This window comes from Mandrillus leucophaeus, unplaced genomic scaffold (genome assembly GCF_000951045.1).
Source record: "Mandrillus leucophaeus isolate KB7577 unplaced genomic scaffold, Mleu.le_1.0 Scaffold339, whole genome shotgun sequence".
NCBI classification, from domain to species: domain Eukaryota; kingdom Metazoa; phylum Chordata; class Mammalia; order Primates; family Cercopithecidae; genus Mandrillus; species Mandrillus leucophaeus.
The window spans coordinates 2,955,015-2,975,693 of NW_012103576.1; the positions used below are offsets into that span (position 1 = coordinate 2,955,015).

The 20,679-nt window shown below is 38.0% G+C and overlaps 1 protein-coding gene across 3 annotated transcripts in view; it reads right to left on the reverse strand.

The window, feature by feature from the left end:
- Positions 1–20,470, reverse strand: part of SLC25A14 (solute carrier family 25 (mitochondrial carrier, brain), member 14) — a 34,048-nt gene extending 13,578 nt beyond the window's left edge. Inside the window, exons 1-8 of one of the 3 annotated variants that reach the window (XM_011988831.1) lie at positions 20,382–20,470; positions 20,014–20,251; positions 15,093–15,186; positions 13,677–13,824; positions 11,013–11,107; positions 9,320–9,405; positions 1,243–1,338; positions 837–929 (exon numbers count right to left, since the gene is read on the reverse strand). In XM_011988831.1, the coding sequence (XP_011844221.1) occupies positions 837–929; positions 1,243–1,338; positions 9,320–9,405; positions 11,013–11,107; positions 13,677–13,824; positions 15,093–15,186; positions 20,014–20,079 (678 nt within the window). In that variant the 5' untranslated portion in view covers positions 20,080–20,251; positions 20,382–20,470. Of the gene's footprint in view, positions 1–836; positions 930–1,242; positions 1,339–9,319; positions 9,406–11,012; positions 11,108–13,676; positions 13,825–15,092; positions 15,187–20,004; positions 20,252–20,381 lie in introns of all 3 variants that reach the window. The other 2 variants (XM_011988834.1, XM_011988833.1) reach the window with 2 other exon arrangements.
- Between the last annotated feature and the right edge of the window lie 209 nt (positions 20,471–20,679).

Genomic DNA, 20,679 nt, shown 5'->3' on the forward strand with positions numbered 1-20,679 from the left:
ATCTCAGCTCACTGCAAGCTCCGCCTCCCGGGTTCACGCCATTCTCCTGCCTCAGCCTCCCGAGTAGCTGGGACCACAGGCGCCCGCCACCTCGCCTGGCTAGTTTTTTGTATTTTTTTTAGTAGAGACGGGGTTTCACCGTGTTAGCCAGGATGGTCTCGATCTCCTGACCTCGCAATCCACCCGCCTCGGCCTCCCAAAGTGCTGGGATTACAGGCTTGAGCCACCGCGCCCGGCAGTTCTATTCTTTCAATTTTTCCTTATGCTTGAAATTTTTGTTATGAAAAATTATAAAGGAAGAAAAATAGCAAAGCTCTCATTTTTATTTAAAAGTCTATTAAAGATTTCCCATTCCACTCTCTCTGTATATTCTACTAATAATCTTATTAATATTACAACACTTAGGGATTAAAAAGTTAGAGCAACAGTGATGCAAAGCAAAGTATAGATAGAAGACTGAAAGATAATATGACAAAAAGTTTAACAGAAATTAGGCAGTGGGACTACTGGATTTTTTTCTTTTTACTTTTCTATATTTTCTCAATATTTTACAGTACATGTTATACTTTTTAGGTTAAAAAATTGTTTAAGGTAACAGCTCTTTTTTTTTTTTTTTTTTTGAGACAGAGTCTCGCCCTGTCACCCAGGCTGGAGTGCAGTGGCATGATCTTGGCTCACTACAACCTCCTCCACCTCCAGGGCTCAAGCAATTCTCCTGCCTCAGCCTCCTGAGTAGCTGGGACTACAGCCGTACACTGCCATGTCTGGCTAATTTTTGTATTTTTAGTTGAGATGGGCTTTCACCATGTTGGCCAGGCTGGTCTCAAACTCCTGACCTCAAGTGATCCACCCGCTTTGGCCTCCCAAAGTGCTGGGATTACAGGCATGAGCCACAGCACACGGCCAGTAACAGCTTTTGAACACAAACACTACAAAGACATACGTCATCGTGTTAGTACAAAACTGGCAAAAAAAATATACTGAACAACTACATTCACTGTGAATATGATCGAAATGACCATCTCAAATAATGTAATAACTTTCCCCACCTATATAATCCCTAAACATTATGCAGAAATAAAAGGCCAATGATAAGTTTTGGGCCTTTCAAAGGAGATGAGGAGTTTCTTACCTTAGTTTCCGGATTATAATTCACGATTTTATGTCTTTATATTAAAAAAGTATTCTTTGCAAATTATAGGAACTGAGAGTGTAGAATAATAGCAGGAAAAGAGTACTTACCCTCCACAGACCCCTGGTGCCTTCTTGTTGGTATATATCGATAAAGCTTCCAATCATGCTCCCTTGGAACAAGCTTCCTTGAGCCTGCATTCGAATCTAAAATGAAAAGAGGTGAACATTTTATTTTGTCAGAGAGAACCAAAATGCTAAATTCATTTTAAATTCATTTAAATTCATTTTAAATTTATCTAAAATGTAAAAAGCAGTATTCGGGAATCCCAGAAAAATATCTGCTATTATGATAAAGTTAATTAGTTAAACTGTATAGAAAAAGAATTTGTGTCAAAGTGTATTTTATAAAGATGATTTTCATCAGCCTCACATTCCTCACACTAAGTCTATTATTTCCGGAGCTAGAAGAAAATCTGGGGAAAAGAAAGAACGAGTGCTCAGCAGGACTAAAAAACGACTCATTTAGTGAAAAATTAGAAACAACTTAATATCCAAAAACAACAACTACACAGATTGGTTACAGAAATTATACATTCATTTAATAGAATACTATGGAGCCATAAAATTTTGTTGTACGATGGTATTTGCTGACACTGAAAGATATCAAAAATTGCTAACCAGAAAAAAAAATATTGCAAAGTACTATATCATTTTTATTAAAAACATGTAAACTTAAAAATATCCATAAGCACAGCAAAGAGACGAGGTGAACATATAAAACTAAATACTTACAGTGGTTTATGTCTGAGTGGTGAGGCTACAAGTAAGCATTTTTCTCTTTTGTGTTTTTTCTGCCTTCCACATTTTTCTACATTAAACATGCATTGCTTATGTAATTATAAAAAGGAAAAATGTGTTTTAAAATATAATTTTATGTTTATGAGACCTTAAGTTGAGTTCTATTTATAAAAAGCATGATATTATATTCTGCCAAGTGGCCTTTCAGAGCTGCAAGAAAGGAAAGATAGCATTAAATGGCCGTGTAAAAGGTTTGGTACAATTCCCCACAGACTCTGCACACATACAATCCTAGTAGTCAGTCACTAAATACTAGTGGCCCAAATGTAGGCCTGATTTTTATGCCACCATTCTAGGTTTCAACAAATGTATTTAGTAAGTCATGTAATGGCAACATGCTTTTATGCAGAAAGTTAACTGTTACTACTAAGAGTTTTAAAATATTATAATTATAAAAACCTAAACCCATTAAATCAAGATACAAACTGTCACAAAGACAAATCAAAACTACTAATACACTGTGGTAAGTAGAACACTTCTTTAAGGAGGTGATTCCTGAGCAACACAGGGACTAGCATGAGGCAAGTGAAGTGCTTTTCTTAGGCATGAAATGTAAGGGAGTGCAAGAAAACCTAAGTAATCAAGATAAATGACATCTCAATATGATATTTTTTAACCAAAATTAATCTTTTCTTAGGCATGAAATGTTAGGGAGTGCAAGAAAAACTCAGTAATCAAGATAAATGATGTCTCAATATGATATTTTTAACCAAAATTAATCCACAAAAAGCCATGATGAATCAAATATCAAATTTAACTAAAGCTAGGAATCAACAGGGCCAGGATTAGGGTTGAATGAGATGAGTTATATGAAATCTTGGTATCTGGTTCATCATGAATTTTTTGCATTAATTTTGATTACTTAAAAATACTGCATACAAATGTTGTTTATATTGATTACTGAGTTTTGTGGCACCTTCTTACATTCTGCATCAAAGGGGACTGCCTTACTTGTTTTGCCCTAGTCCTGGCCCTGTTTATGAGCCTTGTCTTGAAGGACAAATTCACCAGGAAAATGAGAAAGACATTTCAGGAAGAAAGTGCTACATGCACAAAGGCAAAGAAGCAGTACATAGTAGATCAGATATGGATTTAGATAGATCTTTCTAGCTTCACCTGGGGATGGGTTGAGGAAGTGGAGTACACACTAGAGTGAAGGGACAAGTTAGGAGGCTACTGAGATGAGGCCCTACAAGAGGAATGGTGTGGAAAGGACAGAGTTGAGAAAGATAGATGAGGCAAAATCTGTAGAAACTTGGTATCTAATCCAATACTAGAAGGAAGCAAAGATATAGAAGAATCAAAGATGATCTAGGTTTCTAGTTTAGATGACCCAGCAGGTCTGGGTAGTGTGGTAGATATGAGTTGTCTCCCAAAATCTACTCTCCTTTCTTGCAGCTAGATGTAGCCATGGAACTAAGTCTTTCAGAATGGAACATGAACAGAAATAATGGTTGAAACTTCCCAGTGTCTTGCTTAGAAGGAAATCACCTGTATTTCAGAATAGCCAAACGCCCTACTAAATGAGAAAAAGTTGTCATTGGCCGCCTATAATCCCAACACTTTGGGAGGCCGAGGTGGGCAGATCACCTAAGGTCAGTAGTTTGAGACCAGCCTGGCCAACATAGCGAGACCCCATCTCTACTAAAAATACAAAAATTAGCCAGGCGTGGTAGTGTGCACCTGTGTAATCCCAGTTACTCGAGAGGCTGAGGCAGAATTGCTTGAACCCAGGAAACGGAGGTTGCAGTGAGCTGAGATCACGTCATTGCACTCCAGCCTGGGCGACAGAGCAAGACTCCATCTCAAAAAAAAAAAAAAAGAAAGGTTGTCCTTGCGGAAGAATTCTAGCTAAGAAACATGGATGGAATGATGGAATCAGAAAATCACCACTTTGCGACCTTAAATGAAACAATTGATTCAGGTAATAGTCACCAATGGATGAAACCATTAGATGAAGGATTGACAGGAAACTACTAAGGAGAAATCGGACTGTCACGCCTGAACCCACTGATCAATCATAACATACCTATATTGGGACAACCAAACACTGTGTGCCTCCTCACATGACTCAGTATGACCTTTACAGAAACCTTCCTTTTACAGAGATAGAAGATTTAGAGGACTAAATTACAAAAGACAAATCCAAAACTTGGGAATTCTAAAGGAGAGCTGATCCCATTTATTTGACAAATTAATGGCAAAAAGCAAATAAATAAATAAATAAATAAAAGGTATATGGACAGGAGTAGGGTACTCCAGAATAAAAGGGACTTAAGAAACATAACAATTAAATATAATGCATAGGCTTTGGAACCCAAGTTAAACAAATCAACTGTAAAATATAAGACAGTCTGGAAATGTGAACACAGATTATTAGATGTTATTAATGAATAAATGTTAATTTCGTTCAATGTAACAATAGCATCGTGGTTATATAGAAAAATATTCCTTTTATGAGATGCACATCGAAGTATAGGGGGGAAAAATGACAACGTCTGGAATGTGCCTTAAAATAATTCAGAAAAAGGGAATAAAAAAGCACGTCTAGCAAAATCTCAAGCTATCTCGGTGATGTGTACAAAGATGTTCAATGTACTATGTTATTTTCTACTCACTCATATGTTTGGAATTGCTTATCAAAAACTACATATTTAAAGATTTAAACTGTTAAAGATAAAAATGGAGGCGATAATTGAGATAAAGCCCAAGACCAGACACCCATCATCAGGGAACCGAAACTTAAGTCTTCCTATTTCTTCAGAACTGCTATCTCTAATCATAACAACAAAACATAAGCTTTATATCTTTGTCAGAATGCTTCAGTGAAATGAAACCAATAACTATAGACAATCACCTTAAACAGCTGTTTGCCTTTAAAAGAAGGATAATTTATAACAGTCGATTACAAAAAAGGTCAAAATGTTTCTGCCCTTCTGCTTTATAAACTGTACTGTAAGATAAGTTTGTTATCACTCGGTTTGAAGTATCCTGGATCAAGATCTGTACTTTCTCTTATTGCATACAATAAACTTTAAAACTTTTCCTGATTTTATTTTTGACAAATCAAAAGGAAACTGCTTTCCCTTTACTCTCTCCCCATGGGCTGGAATGAAGGTTTGATGGTGCTCCAACTTCAACTATACAGATTAAAATAATACCACAGGACAGGGGTCAACAAACATTTTCCATAAGGGTCCAGACAGTAAATATATTAGGCTTTGCAGGGCTTATAACTTCTGTTGTGACTACTCAGCTCTGCCACTGAAGCACAAAAGCTTTAAGACAATAAATAAACAAATGGAGTGGCTGCGTTCCAATAAAACTTTATTTACAACAGGGAGTGGGTCAGATTTGGCCCACAGACAGTAGTTTGCCAATCCCTGCCCTAGGAGATGGCAGTGCAACAAAAATGAAGAAAACTGGATCCTGGATGAATACATGAAGTAGTGCTGCCTTACCAGCATCAACTGCAGTCCTCTAGATGGTTACATGAGAGAGAAATAAACTTGTATATGGAGATGTTTTATTTTTGAGTTTCTTTGTGACAGTAGCTTAGCCTATAACCTAACTGGTACAGTGAGAGCTAAAGTATTAAGAATGAAAAAGGCAGTCGGGCACAGTGGCTCACGCCTGTAATCCCAGCACTTTGGGAGGCCAAGGCAGGCAGATCACGAGGTCAGGAGATCGAGACCATCCTGGCTAACATGGTGAAACCCTGTCTCTGCTAAAAATACAAAAAATTAGCCGGGCGTGGTGGCAGGCACCTGTAGTCCCAGCTACTTGGGAGGCTGGGACAGGAGAATGGCATGAACCCAGGAGGCGCGGCTTGCAGTGAGCCCAGATTGCGCCACCGCACTCCAGCCTGGGCGACAGAGTGAGACTCTATCTCAATAATAATAATAATAATAATAATAATAATAATATTTTTAAAAAGAATGAAAAAGGCCACCAGGGAAAGACTGAAGAGGAGAAAAGAGCTAAAGATGGAACCTTGGGTGGGAGAAGAAAAAGATTTAAAGTATATGCATAAAAAGGAAGCCCACAAATGAAACTAAGGAATAGGAAAACTAGAAGAATTTAAATAGTGTAGTAACAAAACCAAAAAAGAACTTCAAGTAGAAGTAATTAGTCAAAATAGGTTAAGTAAGATGAGAACTAAAATGTCCACTGGATTGGATAATGAGGACATTACTGATGACCCTGCAGAGAGTGATTTCAATCAAGTAGCAGGAGTGATTACAGCAGGTTATGGAGGAAATGTGAAATGTAAAGATTACTCTTGTAAAATCTGAATGAGAAGGTAAGGAAAGAGATGGCATGGTATTCTGAAGTCAGAGGGTCAAGAAAATATTTTAGGATAGAGCGATTTGACCATAGTTATCATTTGAGAGCAGATAACCAGTAAAGAGGAAGACACTGAAGAGAAAGAGGACAAATGATAGAGAAAGGTCCCTGATGAAACAGAAGTGAATAAAAGTAGAGTAACCAGGTTTTTTTTTAAACTTAAGCATGTATCAAAATCACTTGAAGGGCTTGTCAAACCAGACTGCTGGGCCCCATCCTACCCTTTCTGATACAGTAGGTGTGGGATGGGGCCTGATAATTTGCATTTCTAACAAGTTCCCAGGTAATACTGGTCTGGTCTGGAAAACCACTACAGTAAGACAAGATAAGGATGGGTATAGATGGAAGTTTACACATGTAGGGTAGAAAGGACACGAAATTGAGAGGTATAAGGCCAGGCCATAGGAGGTCGGGTTGTCTGCTGAGAGTAAGAGGAACAAGGAACTCTTCAATTAAATTATCTTCATAAATACTTGTTCTAAGTCAACAAAAATAAGCATGGGGAAAGGACTCCCTATTCAATAAATGGTGCTGGGATAGCTGACCAGCTATATGCAGAAGAATAAAACTAGGCCCCTACCTTTCACCATATACAAAAATTAACTCAAGACAGATTAAAGATTTAAATGTAAGACCTCAAATTATAAGAATCCTAAAAGAAAACCTAGGACACACCATTCTGGGCATTGGCCTTGGGAAAGAATGTATGACTAAGTCCTCAAAAGCAATTGCAACAAAACAAAAAATTGACAAGTGGGACCTGATTTAACTAAAAAGCTTCTTCACAACAACAAAAAAAAAAAACTATCAACAGAGTAAACAGACAACCTACAGAATGGGAGAAAATATTCACAAACTATGCATCTGATGAAAATCTGGTATCCAGCATCTATAAGGCATTTAATTCAACAAGCAAAAACCACATAACACCATTAAAAAGTGGGCAAAAGAGATGAATGGACACTTCTCAAAAGAAGATATACAAGCAGCCAACAAACATGAAAAGATGCACAGTATCACTAATCATCAGAGAAATGTAAATCAAAACCACAACAAGATACCATCTCACACCAGTCAGCATGGTTGTTATTAAAAAGCAAAAACAACAGACGCTGGCGAGGCTGCAGAGAAAAGGGAATGCTTAGACACCATTGGTGGGAATGTAAATTAGTTCAGCCACTTTGGAAAGCAATTTGGAGACTTCTTAAGGAACTTAAAACAGAGTTACCATTCAACCCAGCAATCCCATTACTGGGTATATATCCAAAAGAAAATAAATAATTCTACCAAAAAGACACATACACTCCTATGTTCATCACAGCGCTATTCACAATAGCAAAGACATGGAATCAACCTAGGTGCCCACCAACGTTGGATTGGATAAAGAAAATGCGGTACATATACACCATGGAATACTATGCAGTCATAAAAGAGAACAAAATCATGTCCTTTGCAGCAACATGGATTGAGCTAGAGGCTATTATCCTAAATGAATTAGTGTAGGAACAGAAAATCAAATAAAGCATGTTCTCATTTGTAAGTGGGAGCTAAATATTGCATACTCATGGACAAAGATGGCAACAATAGACATCAGGGAATAATAAGAGCGGGGAGAGAAGGAGGGGAAAAGCATTGAAAAACTGTTGGGCACTGTGCTCACTATCTGGGTGATGGGATCATTCATATCCCAAACCTCAGCATCATACAATACACCTATGTAATAAACCTGCACATGTACTCCCTGAATCTAAACACTGAAAAAAAAAAAAAAAAACCTTGTTCTGTAAATCTAAAATGATATAAAAATTCTGTAAATTACTATCATTTTAGTACAGAAAGACTGTCTCATATTTTTAATCCATCAACCACCAGTGGTTTATTTCATATGTGTTGTTTTTCAAGTCATTCTCTCAGTTCTCAAACCCCTCTCTGAACTGCAATAAACAGATCTCACCTGTGCTAACCTAGCCACTTGTGGTTTCACTAGTGGTCAAATTTTAAAAAGCATGTGTCCTCTTACTTTTTTCTCACAATCCCCTTAAAATAATTTTAAAATAATTTTTTAAAACTTTGGGTTCCCCTCACTTATTTTAATTCTATATTTAGTGCTTTTAACTAATCATAAGTTTAAACACGTTAACAAGTAGAAAATATTTACCATTTTTATGAAATAAGATGAAATTTTATATTAAAAGAAATGTTTCAGTCTGTGACTTGATAAAACCTTAAAGAAATCCAATTATACTCTTAATAAGTCAGCACCACCAACCTATACTGTTCTGGTTCTGAATTCAGAATATTCCAATACAGTCCAAAATATACCATTTTAAAGCCAAATCTAACCCTTAATAGAAATATTAATAAAACAGGAAAAGACAGAAGCATGACAGACTTAAGGTACCCAAATTAGTTATTAAAGTAAGCTTCTCCAAAAACTATATTTCAATTTACCCCTCTGTTTGGCATCCTAGATTATACCACAGGTCAACATACCATACCAAGATTTAGAATAGGCAGGGACATGCCTTTCTTTTGTAAAACTGAGTAAGGGCTATTATGTACAGATTCATTCTTGGACCAATTTTAAGATGGAGTACAAATGGATGTGAGAGATCTGGAAATTGATTCCTATAAAACTGCATAGCCCTTGGAAAGAACCTACAGGGCCTTGCATACCCCAGTGTGAGGACCAGTGGATTAATGCATATTGTAATAAACTGACTGCCATTTATTGAGCATCTACTACACCAAGTACAATGATAGGCAGTATATATATATATATATATAAAATCGCTAATCCTTTACAACTCTATGTTATAAACACTGTATTATCTTTGTTTTTCAAATGATGAAATTGAGGCTTAATGCAGTTAACTGATTTGCCCAAGGTTCTACAGCTGGCAAGTGACACAGCGAGAATCTGAACCCAAATCTGACTCAAAGTTTATGCTCCTTTCAAATCACACTGTGTCTCTCTTACCTTTAGAACATCGGTGGGATTGGCTATAGTGGAAGATATCACTCCTGACACTACCCCACAGATCATATTAATTAAAAGAGTTTCATCTGTGAAAAGGAAAAGAAAAAGAAAGGTCTGCTTGTATTAGGTACCAGTTTGAGAACACAGTACTGACCTACTGGAGAAAGGGAAACTTGGTTAGAGAGATGACTTTAGAAATGAACCAAAATGCTTAGGAAAATAAAGAAACTCAAATATTTCTACATCTCAATTCAGTGCTAAAATATGTTAAAACTTGTAAAATATAAATCATTTCTAAAAACATCATTATTTCGGCCGGGCGCAGTGGCTCACACCTGTAATCCCAGCACTTTGGGAGGCCGAGGTGGGTGGATCACAAGGTCAGGAGTTCGAGACCATCCTGGCTAACACGGTGAAACCCCGTCTCTACTAAAAAGTACAAAAAGTTAGCCAGGTGTGGTGGCGGGCGCCTGTCGTCCCAGCTACTTGGGAGGCTGAGGCCGGAGAATGGCGTGAATCCAGGAGGCGGAGCTTGCAGTGAGCCAAGATGGTGCCACTGAACTCTAGGCTGAGCAACAGAGCAAGACTCTGTCTCAAAAAAAAAATCATTATTTCTAAAGGACACTGGCTGGAACACGTCCTTTTCTTCTTCATAACTATCAATATCCCACACACGAATTCAGAAGGTGGTATTTCCCCTTTGATCTTTTCAAACATCTAAAGAACATGCTTTTTAAGTATTTTTCTGGGTAATCGTCAACTCTAAAGATTCGGGAACTGAATGTTAAAAGAGAAAGTCTTCTGTCTAATACAAAAAACTTATCTGAATATTAATTTTGATAGGCCTGAGATCTCTCCTAGCCTCTGTTAATTTACAAAAGATTTCTGTAGTCAAATATGAAAAAACAATCATTTAGAACTAAATCTCCTCAGCAAGAAAAAAGAACAAAGAAACCAAAGAGCACATTGTTCTATAGTGAAATTCAATCTTTACCACTCCTTCACACCATGAAGACCCCACAAATAGAAACTAAATAAACCCAAGTGAAGAATCTATGAAAGAAAAGTATTTCAGAAAGAGGTGGAAGAGAACCCTTCACGATCCCCCAAAAAAGGCTTCAGAAAAAGTTGATTTTAGGACAATAAAGTGATTCAAAGGACATTACTAACCGAAAGGCTTTCCAGCTGTCCCCAAACATCCAACAGCCCCAGGCCTGTGGTAAAATAACCATTTAGTGTAGTATCATGATGGAAAATGCTACAGCAGCAAACAGACATATGATAATGCTGAATATTCGTAAGGTAGTCATAAGTACATCAGAATTTAGAAAGTAGCCTAAAATTATTCCACCTAATAAAAGCTTATCAAAATTGCCAGCTAGAAAATGCCTTACAGTTGAAGTCCTCTTATTGATGAAGATAGCATTAATTTTCTGGACAAGATTGTTCCATGTTTCTTTTGGGATGATCACGTGCCTTGTTTGTTGCTAGGAAAAGGGACAAAATTTGAAGAAAAGGTCTCTCTAACTCGTATATCATCTCTGCAAAGATTTATTCCAAGTTAGAACAAGCTCACTTTGTCTTTGCAGTGACTCTCCTGTATTCTCAGGCACCTCATGACCAACACTTCTCACTAAGCATGATTTCAACAATCCCTTTGAGTATCACCTCAAAAGAGGGTGAGTATACTGACCTTCTAAACGTTCTACAAATAAGCGCTTCAAGCTTTGGTAAATCCCAATTTTAATGGTGCCATATGATGCTTGTCTTAGCAATGCAGGAGCAATTCTGCAAAAAAAAAAAAAAAAAAAGTAAAAAAGTTATTCTCAACACGTATTTGCAGATTATACATATCTACACAGCCTACTTATTTGCACTACCCATCTCATTCCACCCAACAACAGCAGAATATGATTTTTCTTCAAGCACTCATGAAACACTCACCAAGAAACTCAACATTCTGGATCATAAAACCAACCTCAACACATTTTAAAGAACTGAAATCATATACAATATGTTATCTGAAGATAATGGAATCAAACCAGAAATCAATAAGAAAAATCCTCAAACATTTAGAAATTAAACAACATACTTCTAAACAATCTATTGGTCAGACCAAGTGTCTGTCAAAGGAAACTTTTTAAATTCACAGGTCTAAATGACAACAAAATTCAACCTACTAAAATTTATGAGATGCAGCCAAAGCAGTGCTGAGGGAAATTTATAGCATGAAAAGCTTAATTTAAAAAAAAAAAAGGTGGGGGGAGTCTGAAATCAATAATCTATGCTCCTACCTCAAGAAACTAGAAAAAGAGAGCAAAATAAACCCAAAGCAAGCAAAAGGAAGAAAATAATAAAAAGCACAAGTCAATGAAATTGAAAATAGGAAAATAGAGAAAAATCAATGAAACAAAAAGTTGGCTCTTTAAAAAAAACCAACAAAAGTGATAAACCTCTAGCAAGACTCACAAAGATAAAAAGAAGATGCAAATAAAAAATGAAACGGGGACTAGCACTACAATCCCTGTAGCCATTAAAAGGACAATAAGAGTATGGTATAAACAACTTTATACTCATAAATTCAACACCTTAGAAGAAATGGACAAATTCCTTGAAAACCACAAGCTACCAAAACTCAACTAGATAAAACAGATAATCTGAATAACACTCATACCCACTTCAATGGACTGAATGTTTGTACCATCCCCAAATCAAGATCTTAAAATCCTAACCCCCAATATGATGGTAATAGGAGGTGATTAGGTCATGAGGGTAAAGCCCTCATGAATAGGATTTGTGCCCTTATAAAAGGGATCCCAGAGAGCTTCCTCACTCTCTTTCTGCCATGTGAGGATACAATGAGAAGTCTTGGCAGTCTGCAACCCAGAAAAGGGACCTCAGCAGAACCTGACCATACTGGCGCCCTGATCTCAGATTTCCTGCCTCCAGAGCTGTGAGAAATAAATTCTGGTTGTTTACAAGTCACCCAGTCTATGGTATTTTGTTATAGCACCCCAAACTATGATAACCTTAAAGAATTTGCATTCTGAATTTAGATGCTCCCCAAAAAGAAATATTCAGCCCCAGATAATTTCACTGGGGAATTCTACAAAACATTTTAAAAATTAACACCAAGTTACACAGTTCCTTCCAGAAAACAGAAGAGGGAATGCTTCCCAACTTATTTTGCCTAGTATTACCCTGATACCAAAACCAGACAAAAACAGTACAAAAAAGGAAAACCACAGACTAATGTCTCTCATGAACTTAGATGCAAAACTCCGTAAGAAAATATTGGTAAATTGAATCCAGCAATGTATAAAAAGAATTATACATCATTACTCACCTGATAAAGATTTTTTTTAAAAAAATCAACCTCTACTTCCTAACAGTTGCAGATACGTCTTTAATCATATCAACAAGGAGGCACTACAGCCAAACTTCCACCCTATTTAAGTTCTCCTTTAAACTGGAGACATTCTCATTCATACCTCCTTTGGGATTCTTCCAAATTGCAGAACTATACTGTAGGAGGTATAAATAGAAAGACAGCAGCAGCTCAAATGGTTAGGATTTTTAAATGATGACTAAATATGCATATTTTGACTTTATTCCTTGCTATCAGAAAAGAAAATATCTTGTGATTATACATGCTGATGAAAGAACAAGGTGAAACAGATGATCCACAAATCAGGATGGTGGATCATCTTCAGGATGCTTCAGGATATACTACTTGATTTTTCCCCCAAGAAAATTACCTTTTAAATTAAGTCTAACATAGTTTAACGATGTAACATAGTTTAACGATAACACTGATATCTATTCTCTGAGTAATAAACCGGTAGCCTAGACGCAGGAGTGGCCTAGGAAACTGGCAACAGATGAACGACAAACTAGACAGTAAACCACAAATGGCTAATCAAAAGGTGATGATAAAGATGGGTCTCCCTCTCTCTCATTATGCACTTTCTGTTTAAACTGCAAGGATAATATTTTTTCAAAAAGGATAATTTTAAAGGAAGTCAGAATTTGCCAACTCAGGAGGGATATCACAAAAATATATATAATTAATTGGTGCTGTTTTTAACAGTGGCTATTATGACTCTCGGGAAATCCGCAGAAAGTCTATGCTGCAACGACATATCCATTTTAAAATGTTATTATCACTTATAGCCAAATGAACACAAAATCCAAAGCTCAAGACTTATAAGGAGGAGAAATATAAACTGGCATATCAATACTGAATTACAAGTTGAAATAGTGACTATGAAACAGACACAAACTATCAGACAGCTGAAAACTATGGCTTCTTTAAAAAGCATTTCTGTTAATAATATAAGGAAAGAATCAGTCTTACCCTGAATAGAGAGCCAATACACCTTCCTCTTTACAGATGCGAAACAGTGCGTGGAACATCCCTCTATATTTTATCTCTTTGAAACGGGCATCAATGCTTTGGCCTTGAACCTGAAGTCGTGTTTTGGTAAGGTCCACAGGGAAAGTCCCTATAAAGGAACACACTCATTTATAAGTATGTCCAAAGAATCACAGTTAAGTTGTTGCTAAATATAAGCCAAAGACAATATTTGAATCCTAAGACAAAGTCCTTTTTAATAACACATAGAAGAGCTCTAGTAGAATACCACTGTCAGAGGACATGAGTTGCATGTGGTAAGTGAAATGCATTATACTATACATAGGCAGCACCAACTGACCCACAATATACTTCAAACTGTAATATGATAAAATGCTTTAAGATTGCCCTATTATAAATGCAAAATAATTAAATGTTGTTTTTTATTTCATCTGTAACGTTCAATCTGGCATTTATCAGTCTCCCTCCTGCCCCTTCCCACCCCAAGTGTCCCCACCACTGTGTCTCATAAAATCTCCCCAAATTTTCACAAAGATAGGCAAGCATGGGATTGCTGCTCCAGATGCTCTTATATAGTGCTATAAAGTTTTGTGGGGTTTTTCTTTTATCTGTTTACAAGAAACAAATAGTCCCCTAATATTATGAAAGATAATGGCAAAGCCCTATTTGGTTCTCCTCATCCTGGTCCCTTAGGTAATTCAGGACTAATACCAGCAGAGTGTTTGGGGGGAAATTTTCTTTAACCAAACCTCTTACATCAACAAACAGAAGTGGTCATCACATTGACAAAATATATTTCAGGGTGTAAAACTAACAAGATGATTAGGTAGCTCTGGTCACTGATGACCCGAATATCACAACACCACAGGATATGCCAAGAACGTCAGTAGTCATTCATGAATAGTTTAGAAAAGAGAATATCTGGAAGATGAAAAAACAACAATCTAAAAATATTTCAAAATTAAAATCATGTAGAAGAGACTCTTGTTTGATCTTGTGAGTATATTTTCTTCTAAAATAGGACAGAGGTTTGAAAAAAAGGACTTTCAGTACAAATAAACTTATAAACAATTTAGCATAAAAGACTATTAATACAGAAATATAGCAAAAACCCTTAAGACATATCAACTCCCTCTATATATTCATGTATTTTACTTAAGCCTAGCAAATTAACAAATCACTAAACTACCAAAAAAGCTTTCCTTAGTTTGACTTTTCTTAACTCATCTGCCATAATATTAGTAGTACTTTCCCCGAAATATTACTTCATGGCTTTGAGACAATTTTCAAAATAACGTGAGCTTCTTATTTTTTATCTGGCTTTCACCAAAAATAACCATCACCATAAGCTACCATCTATACCATATAATGCAGATTTGTCCTTTCTCGCATTCTTACCAAACTCAGCCACGATAGAGGCAAGGCCGCCATATACAAAGGGTTTCCAATTCAGACCAGACATCTCATGACTTACAGTGGTACTTTTCTGGTGCTAAAAATAAACACAAATCAGAACAAGGCACAAGAGTGAGGAGCATTTGTTAGCATCCGATCATATAATTTAGATAAACAAAATTGGCAAATAAAACAGAGGTAGAGGAAAAACCCCACCAAGTGGAATGACACAAAATAGGGGATCCTGTTTTATGTGCTGGATGATCATGAGTTTGTTCTTTACTGACATTTTGTAGGGGTAGGCGTGTGATTCACTCAGAGATCAACCTGTGCCCTTCATTCTCTTCAGTTTCTTTAATGTTATATTTGTCCCCTCCCAGAGAAGAGGCTTCAGTCCATCCAGCACACCCAACTTTGACATTCAACTAGATAATTACAGATGAAGGAACCCGGAATTCAAATTATGTAGGCTGAGGCATCTCATAAAAGCAGTTTATGGTATTCAGTTAGCTTGATTCAGGTACAAAGCACAGGCTTACACTACTACCCTCTCATATTCTTAGCCCTCCTATCTCTCCACTATAGGGTTTCTAGCTATATATAACTTTGTCCCCCCAGCCAGGCCCAGGCTGAGCTAAGAACCTTTACACCTTCCTTCTAGCCCCCAAAGGAAAGATAGCAATATGATGTCTCTCTTCCCTCTGACATTTAACGTACATCCATCTAGTGGATCTTGTTTGCCTTCCTCTTGGCCTTTTAAAACACACACATACAAACACTGTTCTTCTTTTATGTTCTAGTTATTTAACGATGTATTCTGCTCCCAGCCTCCCTTTTCTCCTTCCCTATCCCACCCCCGTTAGACCTGTCATCGTCAATCTTTTCAGCTTTACTCTCTTTTTATGCCACTTTCAGCTTGTTCTCTCTTGGATTTTATTTTTTTCCACAGCTCTGGCCTCTAGGTTTTGCAAATTTTAGCATGTATTAGAATCATCCAGAAGGCCTATTAAAACATAGATTGTTGGGCCTCTCCCCCAGAATTTCTGATTGGTGGTGTGGCCCTGAGAATTTGCAAGATCCCAAATAACGCTGATGCTTCCACACTTAAGAACTGCTCTAGGCATTGCCTACTAAATCCTGGTTCACCTGAAAGTAGTATCTGTTCTTAGCATGGACTCTCAGATTTCTTTCAAATATTCCTTTTTCAGAGCTTCATAGTATGTATACTTCTGAATTTCAAAAGCAACTTCCAAGTGGTTTATGGTCAGGAATGCAGACTCCTGAAGTCAGACTGTTAAAATTTAAATGCTAACTCCAGATTCATTTCCTGACTTCACCACTTACTAGTTCTGTGACCTTGGGCAAGTTATTTAATCTCTGTATGTCTCCACTTTCTGAACTGTAAAATGGAACTAATAATAAAAACTATATCATAGGGTTGTTGTGAAAATTAAATATCAAAAACACCTTGAAAAGTGCCTGGCACGCAGTTCGATAATTGTTAGTTAACTATCATTATTACATTTTTAAAAATTTAAGTACCCAAATTTACATCTTAACAGATATTACTTGCTGCCCACCCCTCCCTCCCATTGCCCAATCTGGGGTTAGCAGCTATGAGTCACAGTATCCCTTTAAACGTTTTGCTTTGCTTCCACATAAGGAATTCTCTGTAACTAAGCAAAATACAATTTTCCAGAGAAGATAGGAAACATGCTGATTAAATGTTCTAGTTACAGGCCACAAAAATCATTATGGAGTCTTCCTTTCAAGCATAGTACATATAGAGTCTGGGATAGATAACCCTTTTGGGGGAAAGTTGTTGAAAAGAATTCTAATGAGCAAAGCAGGAATAGCCACTACAAATATCAATTGCAGCTGGAAATAGGAGTCTTGAAGACTAAATACTACCTTATCACCATTTCTAGCTATGCCCGCATTTTCCAATTAGAATTGATAGTAAAATATGACACATATAGTGAGAGTAGAGATGGAAAAGGAAGACCATGGCATATCCCCTCTTTGAGTTTGTGAGGAAAAAATTAACTCTCCATTCACAAATTTAGAGATTGCCCCAAATAGTCTTAAAGGTTTCAGACAGCTACTTTTACATAAAGTTGTCTCTCCAAAGCTTTCTCTTTACAACTTTTTTCAATTCTTTGTATTACAGAGAAAGCCTCTATCGGAACTTTACAACCTGCTACCAGCCCCTTAATAAAGAAAATGTGCTCAGCGTTCAGGGAGCGATGATGAATCAGTGAAAGGCAGGGAGCAGGGAGGACATGGCAGGAAGATGAAAGACCAGTCGCTGAATCTTACGACAGCCCAGCGGTTTCCTAGTGAAGTTCCCACAATTCTAAGGTGAAATGAAAAAAATAAGGGCATTTAGTGCTTTTTTTTTTTCAGCTAAATGTATTTAATTTAGGGACTGTCTATTATTAACAGATCACATTCTTCTTATGCCTGGAGCATAGGCTAACTAGCCTGTATTTGTGTACGCTCCCCACACTTTCATTTACATTTTACTGGCCCATGAAATCCAAAAATCTGGGGACCACAGGCAAAACCCACCATTGCCACAATCACTACTTCCCTACCCCCATCTGATAGTAAAATCTCTTTCACTCCAATGTTAGGAAAAAATCTTATGAAGAAATCCTGGATCATCTTTGATTAGATCTGTTTTTAGACACTCCCTCCTCACATTGAGCCAAAAGTCTGTCTTCCTCTAATTCGTACCCAGTCTTTGGACACATGCATTCTTTTTTCCCTAGGCAAGCCCTTCAAATATTTAAAGACAGCTATGATGTTCTCTTACATCTTATGTTTCTCAAGCTAAATATCCATGATCTTTCTCTTCATTCGACACATTATACTTCAATTACTGGAGCTTAAACTTGCATTCACTTTTTTGGGAGCCACATCACACTATCAAATCATTAAACTGTCAGCTGAAACCTCCAAGTCTTTTACATAAAGTTGTCTACATGCATGCATGTTGTGTCACACCTATTCTACAGGTGTGCAATATTTTTTGAACCTTCTTTTATCCCTTCTATATCTTAATCTCAGGCATAAAAATAATGACTAGGATGAGGGTCAACTTCAAGATGTCCAATGTTATTTCCTCTCTTAACTAAGTAAGATCCCCGAGGGAAGATACTATATCTCACAGTACTTTTTTTAACCCCCATTATAGCTTGCATAGAATTGAGTACACATCCATTCAATACTTAGTTGGTTTTGCAGTGTGACGTCCTTTACCTATGTATGCAGCCTGTATATAAAACATTGCAGGGGAAACCAGGAAGGTAACTTGCTGGACCTGACCAATGCTACACACCCTGTGTATGACACTATCTTGATCCCCAGATATTCTCTGCCTATGAACCCTGTTCCCTTGCTTTTGTTGCAAGGAATCACTTATGTAAAATACCCCCAAGCCCTCTAAAAATTATTTTAACTTGTAGGGGCTAACCCCAGATATGGGTAAAAGTAGTCATATCTAAGGTAAAATAAAAATATAGTACCCTAAATATTTTTACTGTATAAAGAAACCAATGAAAATTGTCTTCAAAATGCCAACATTTATTCTGAAGATCTGACTTCAGAGAATTTGATAGACTAATGAGTGAAAGTAAGAATGTCCTACAATACAAGTTACATTGCCCTATACTACTCCCAAGATCTGGTCGGGAAACTCTGGGTGCCTCTCCTGCTTTCTCCTTTAAGAAAGACTAGAAATTAGAGATTCTCAGATCCAGAAGGTAACAATGGAGAGCCAAGCAGATATTTATCGAAGGCGTGCTAAATGCCCAAACCTGCAATGCACTTTGGGTATAATCATGTTTGAAAAACACAGATATTCGTTCTAGAACCAAAACAATATTTACCATTCAACCTATCTTTCCTGAATAACCAATGAGATGGGACAGGGGAAAAAGTACAAAATACAGTACTTGCCTTTCAAGAACTTATAATCTGGTGGAAGAAATCAAAGTAGTTCGCTAGAGAAAAATTAAGTGCTAAACTGTGTAGTACAAACTTTAAGAGCAAGAGGAGCATAGAAAAGACTACAACCAGCATGGGCTTGACTAATTTGAAAATTGTGGAGGTGAGAGAACCTAAACTGAACCTTGAGAGATGGTAGGTACAACCTGGTTAGGTGCAGGTAAGGGAGAGGGGCAGGGAAGAGACAGAATGAACAGAAACACAAATGTGAGAACAAGCACAGCATGTAGAAGCAGGCATCAGTATGGTTTGTGCTAAGAAGAAAGGAACCTAACTGGAACAGAGAATTCCCTTGTTGACTGAAACAGTATCAGACAAGAAGTGTGATAAGGAGCATGTTATGTTGAAAGGCTTGAAACCAAGGGGTGGGGGTGGGGGGCGTAAGAGGGGGCTGCATGTTTTGCTTGTGTGTGTGCGTTTAGCAGAGAAGTGACTTGAGGAAATCCACATTTTAGCCTATTAGGGCTGCAGCAAACACAGTGGATTACATTACAAACGGGAGAGGCAGGGAGACTAGCTTAGGATGGTGCAAAGTACAGCAGACAAAGATGCTTGTTGGCACTGAGGTTAGAGATAGACTTCCCCAATGAAGACACAAAGAACTCGATGATGTAGGGAATGAAGACGAGGGAAGAGTTCATGATAACATTAAGCATCTCTAGCCTGGGGGGAAAAACAACAACAACAAGGAATCACTGACAGGAAACTATAAATGTCCCTGCTGTTATCTTGTCTGAGAAACTAATTCATGTTGATAACAGCTGTCATGCCAATCAAGTAACTGAACTGCATTTTAATAGATGCCTTCAATGCCTTGACCTCAGGAGTGACAGGGGGTAGAAACCGAAGGGGAGCATCTTTCAACAGCATCCCTCACACTAATACAATGGAGGTGTTTGCTTACTCCGCTTACAATCACGGCCGCCGTTGCAAACTTCACCCTTAGAAAAATTAGGATTATTCCGGGAAAGATACCCATTCACCCTCTGGGTAGCAGGATCTTGCCAGTTCCTCAGCTGTCAGAGCGAGCTCCTGGAGAGAAGGGAGGCGCCTGAAGGAGGCGGCCTCCCAGGGGGGTCGAGGAAGCAGGGTTCAATCGAAGAAGTAAAACCACCGATGCCAGAAGAGTGAAAGACAGGGAAGGGACTCAGCTGAGGGGAGAGAGAGACCAGAGGACCGTTAAGCCCTTCCCAGGCCGGGAACCAGGCCAGCCCGGCCCCACGCGGCCTGGCGCGGCCCAGCCCCGCTCCCCAGCCTGGAAGTCCAGGAGCTCCCCCTCACCTGCTCGGGCTCATCGGACGACTGGGAAGCTGAGGCTCCCACAGTCGGAAACGCCACTGCAGCGCCAACCCGGAAGCATTGATATCAACGGAAGTAACCAAGGCGTTGCTTCGGCAACGGCGGCGCAACCATTTCAACTCCGCCCCTTCCCAACCTGAAAACAAAGGCGCGAAATAAAAGGCGGAAGCGGCAGGCGTCTAAAGGCGAGGGTCAGAACCATTGTGGGCGCAGAGGCCTAGAGGGGCAACTGGACTTGCGGGAGGTGGAGGCAGGGCACCTAAGGCGTGAGAATTTGGCA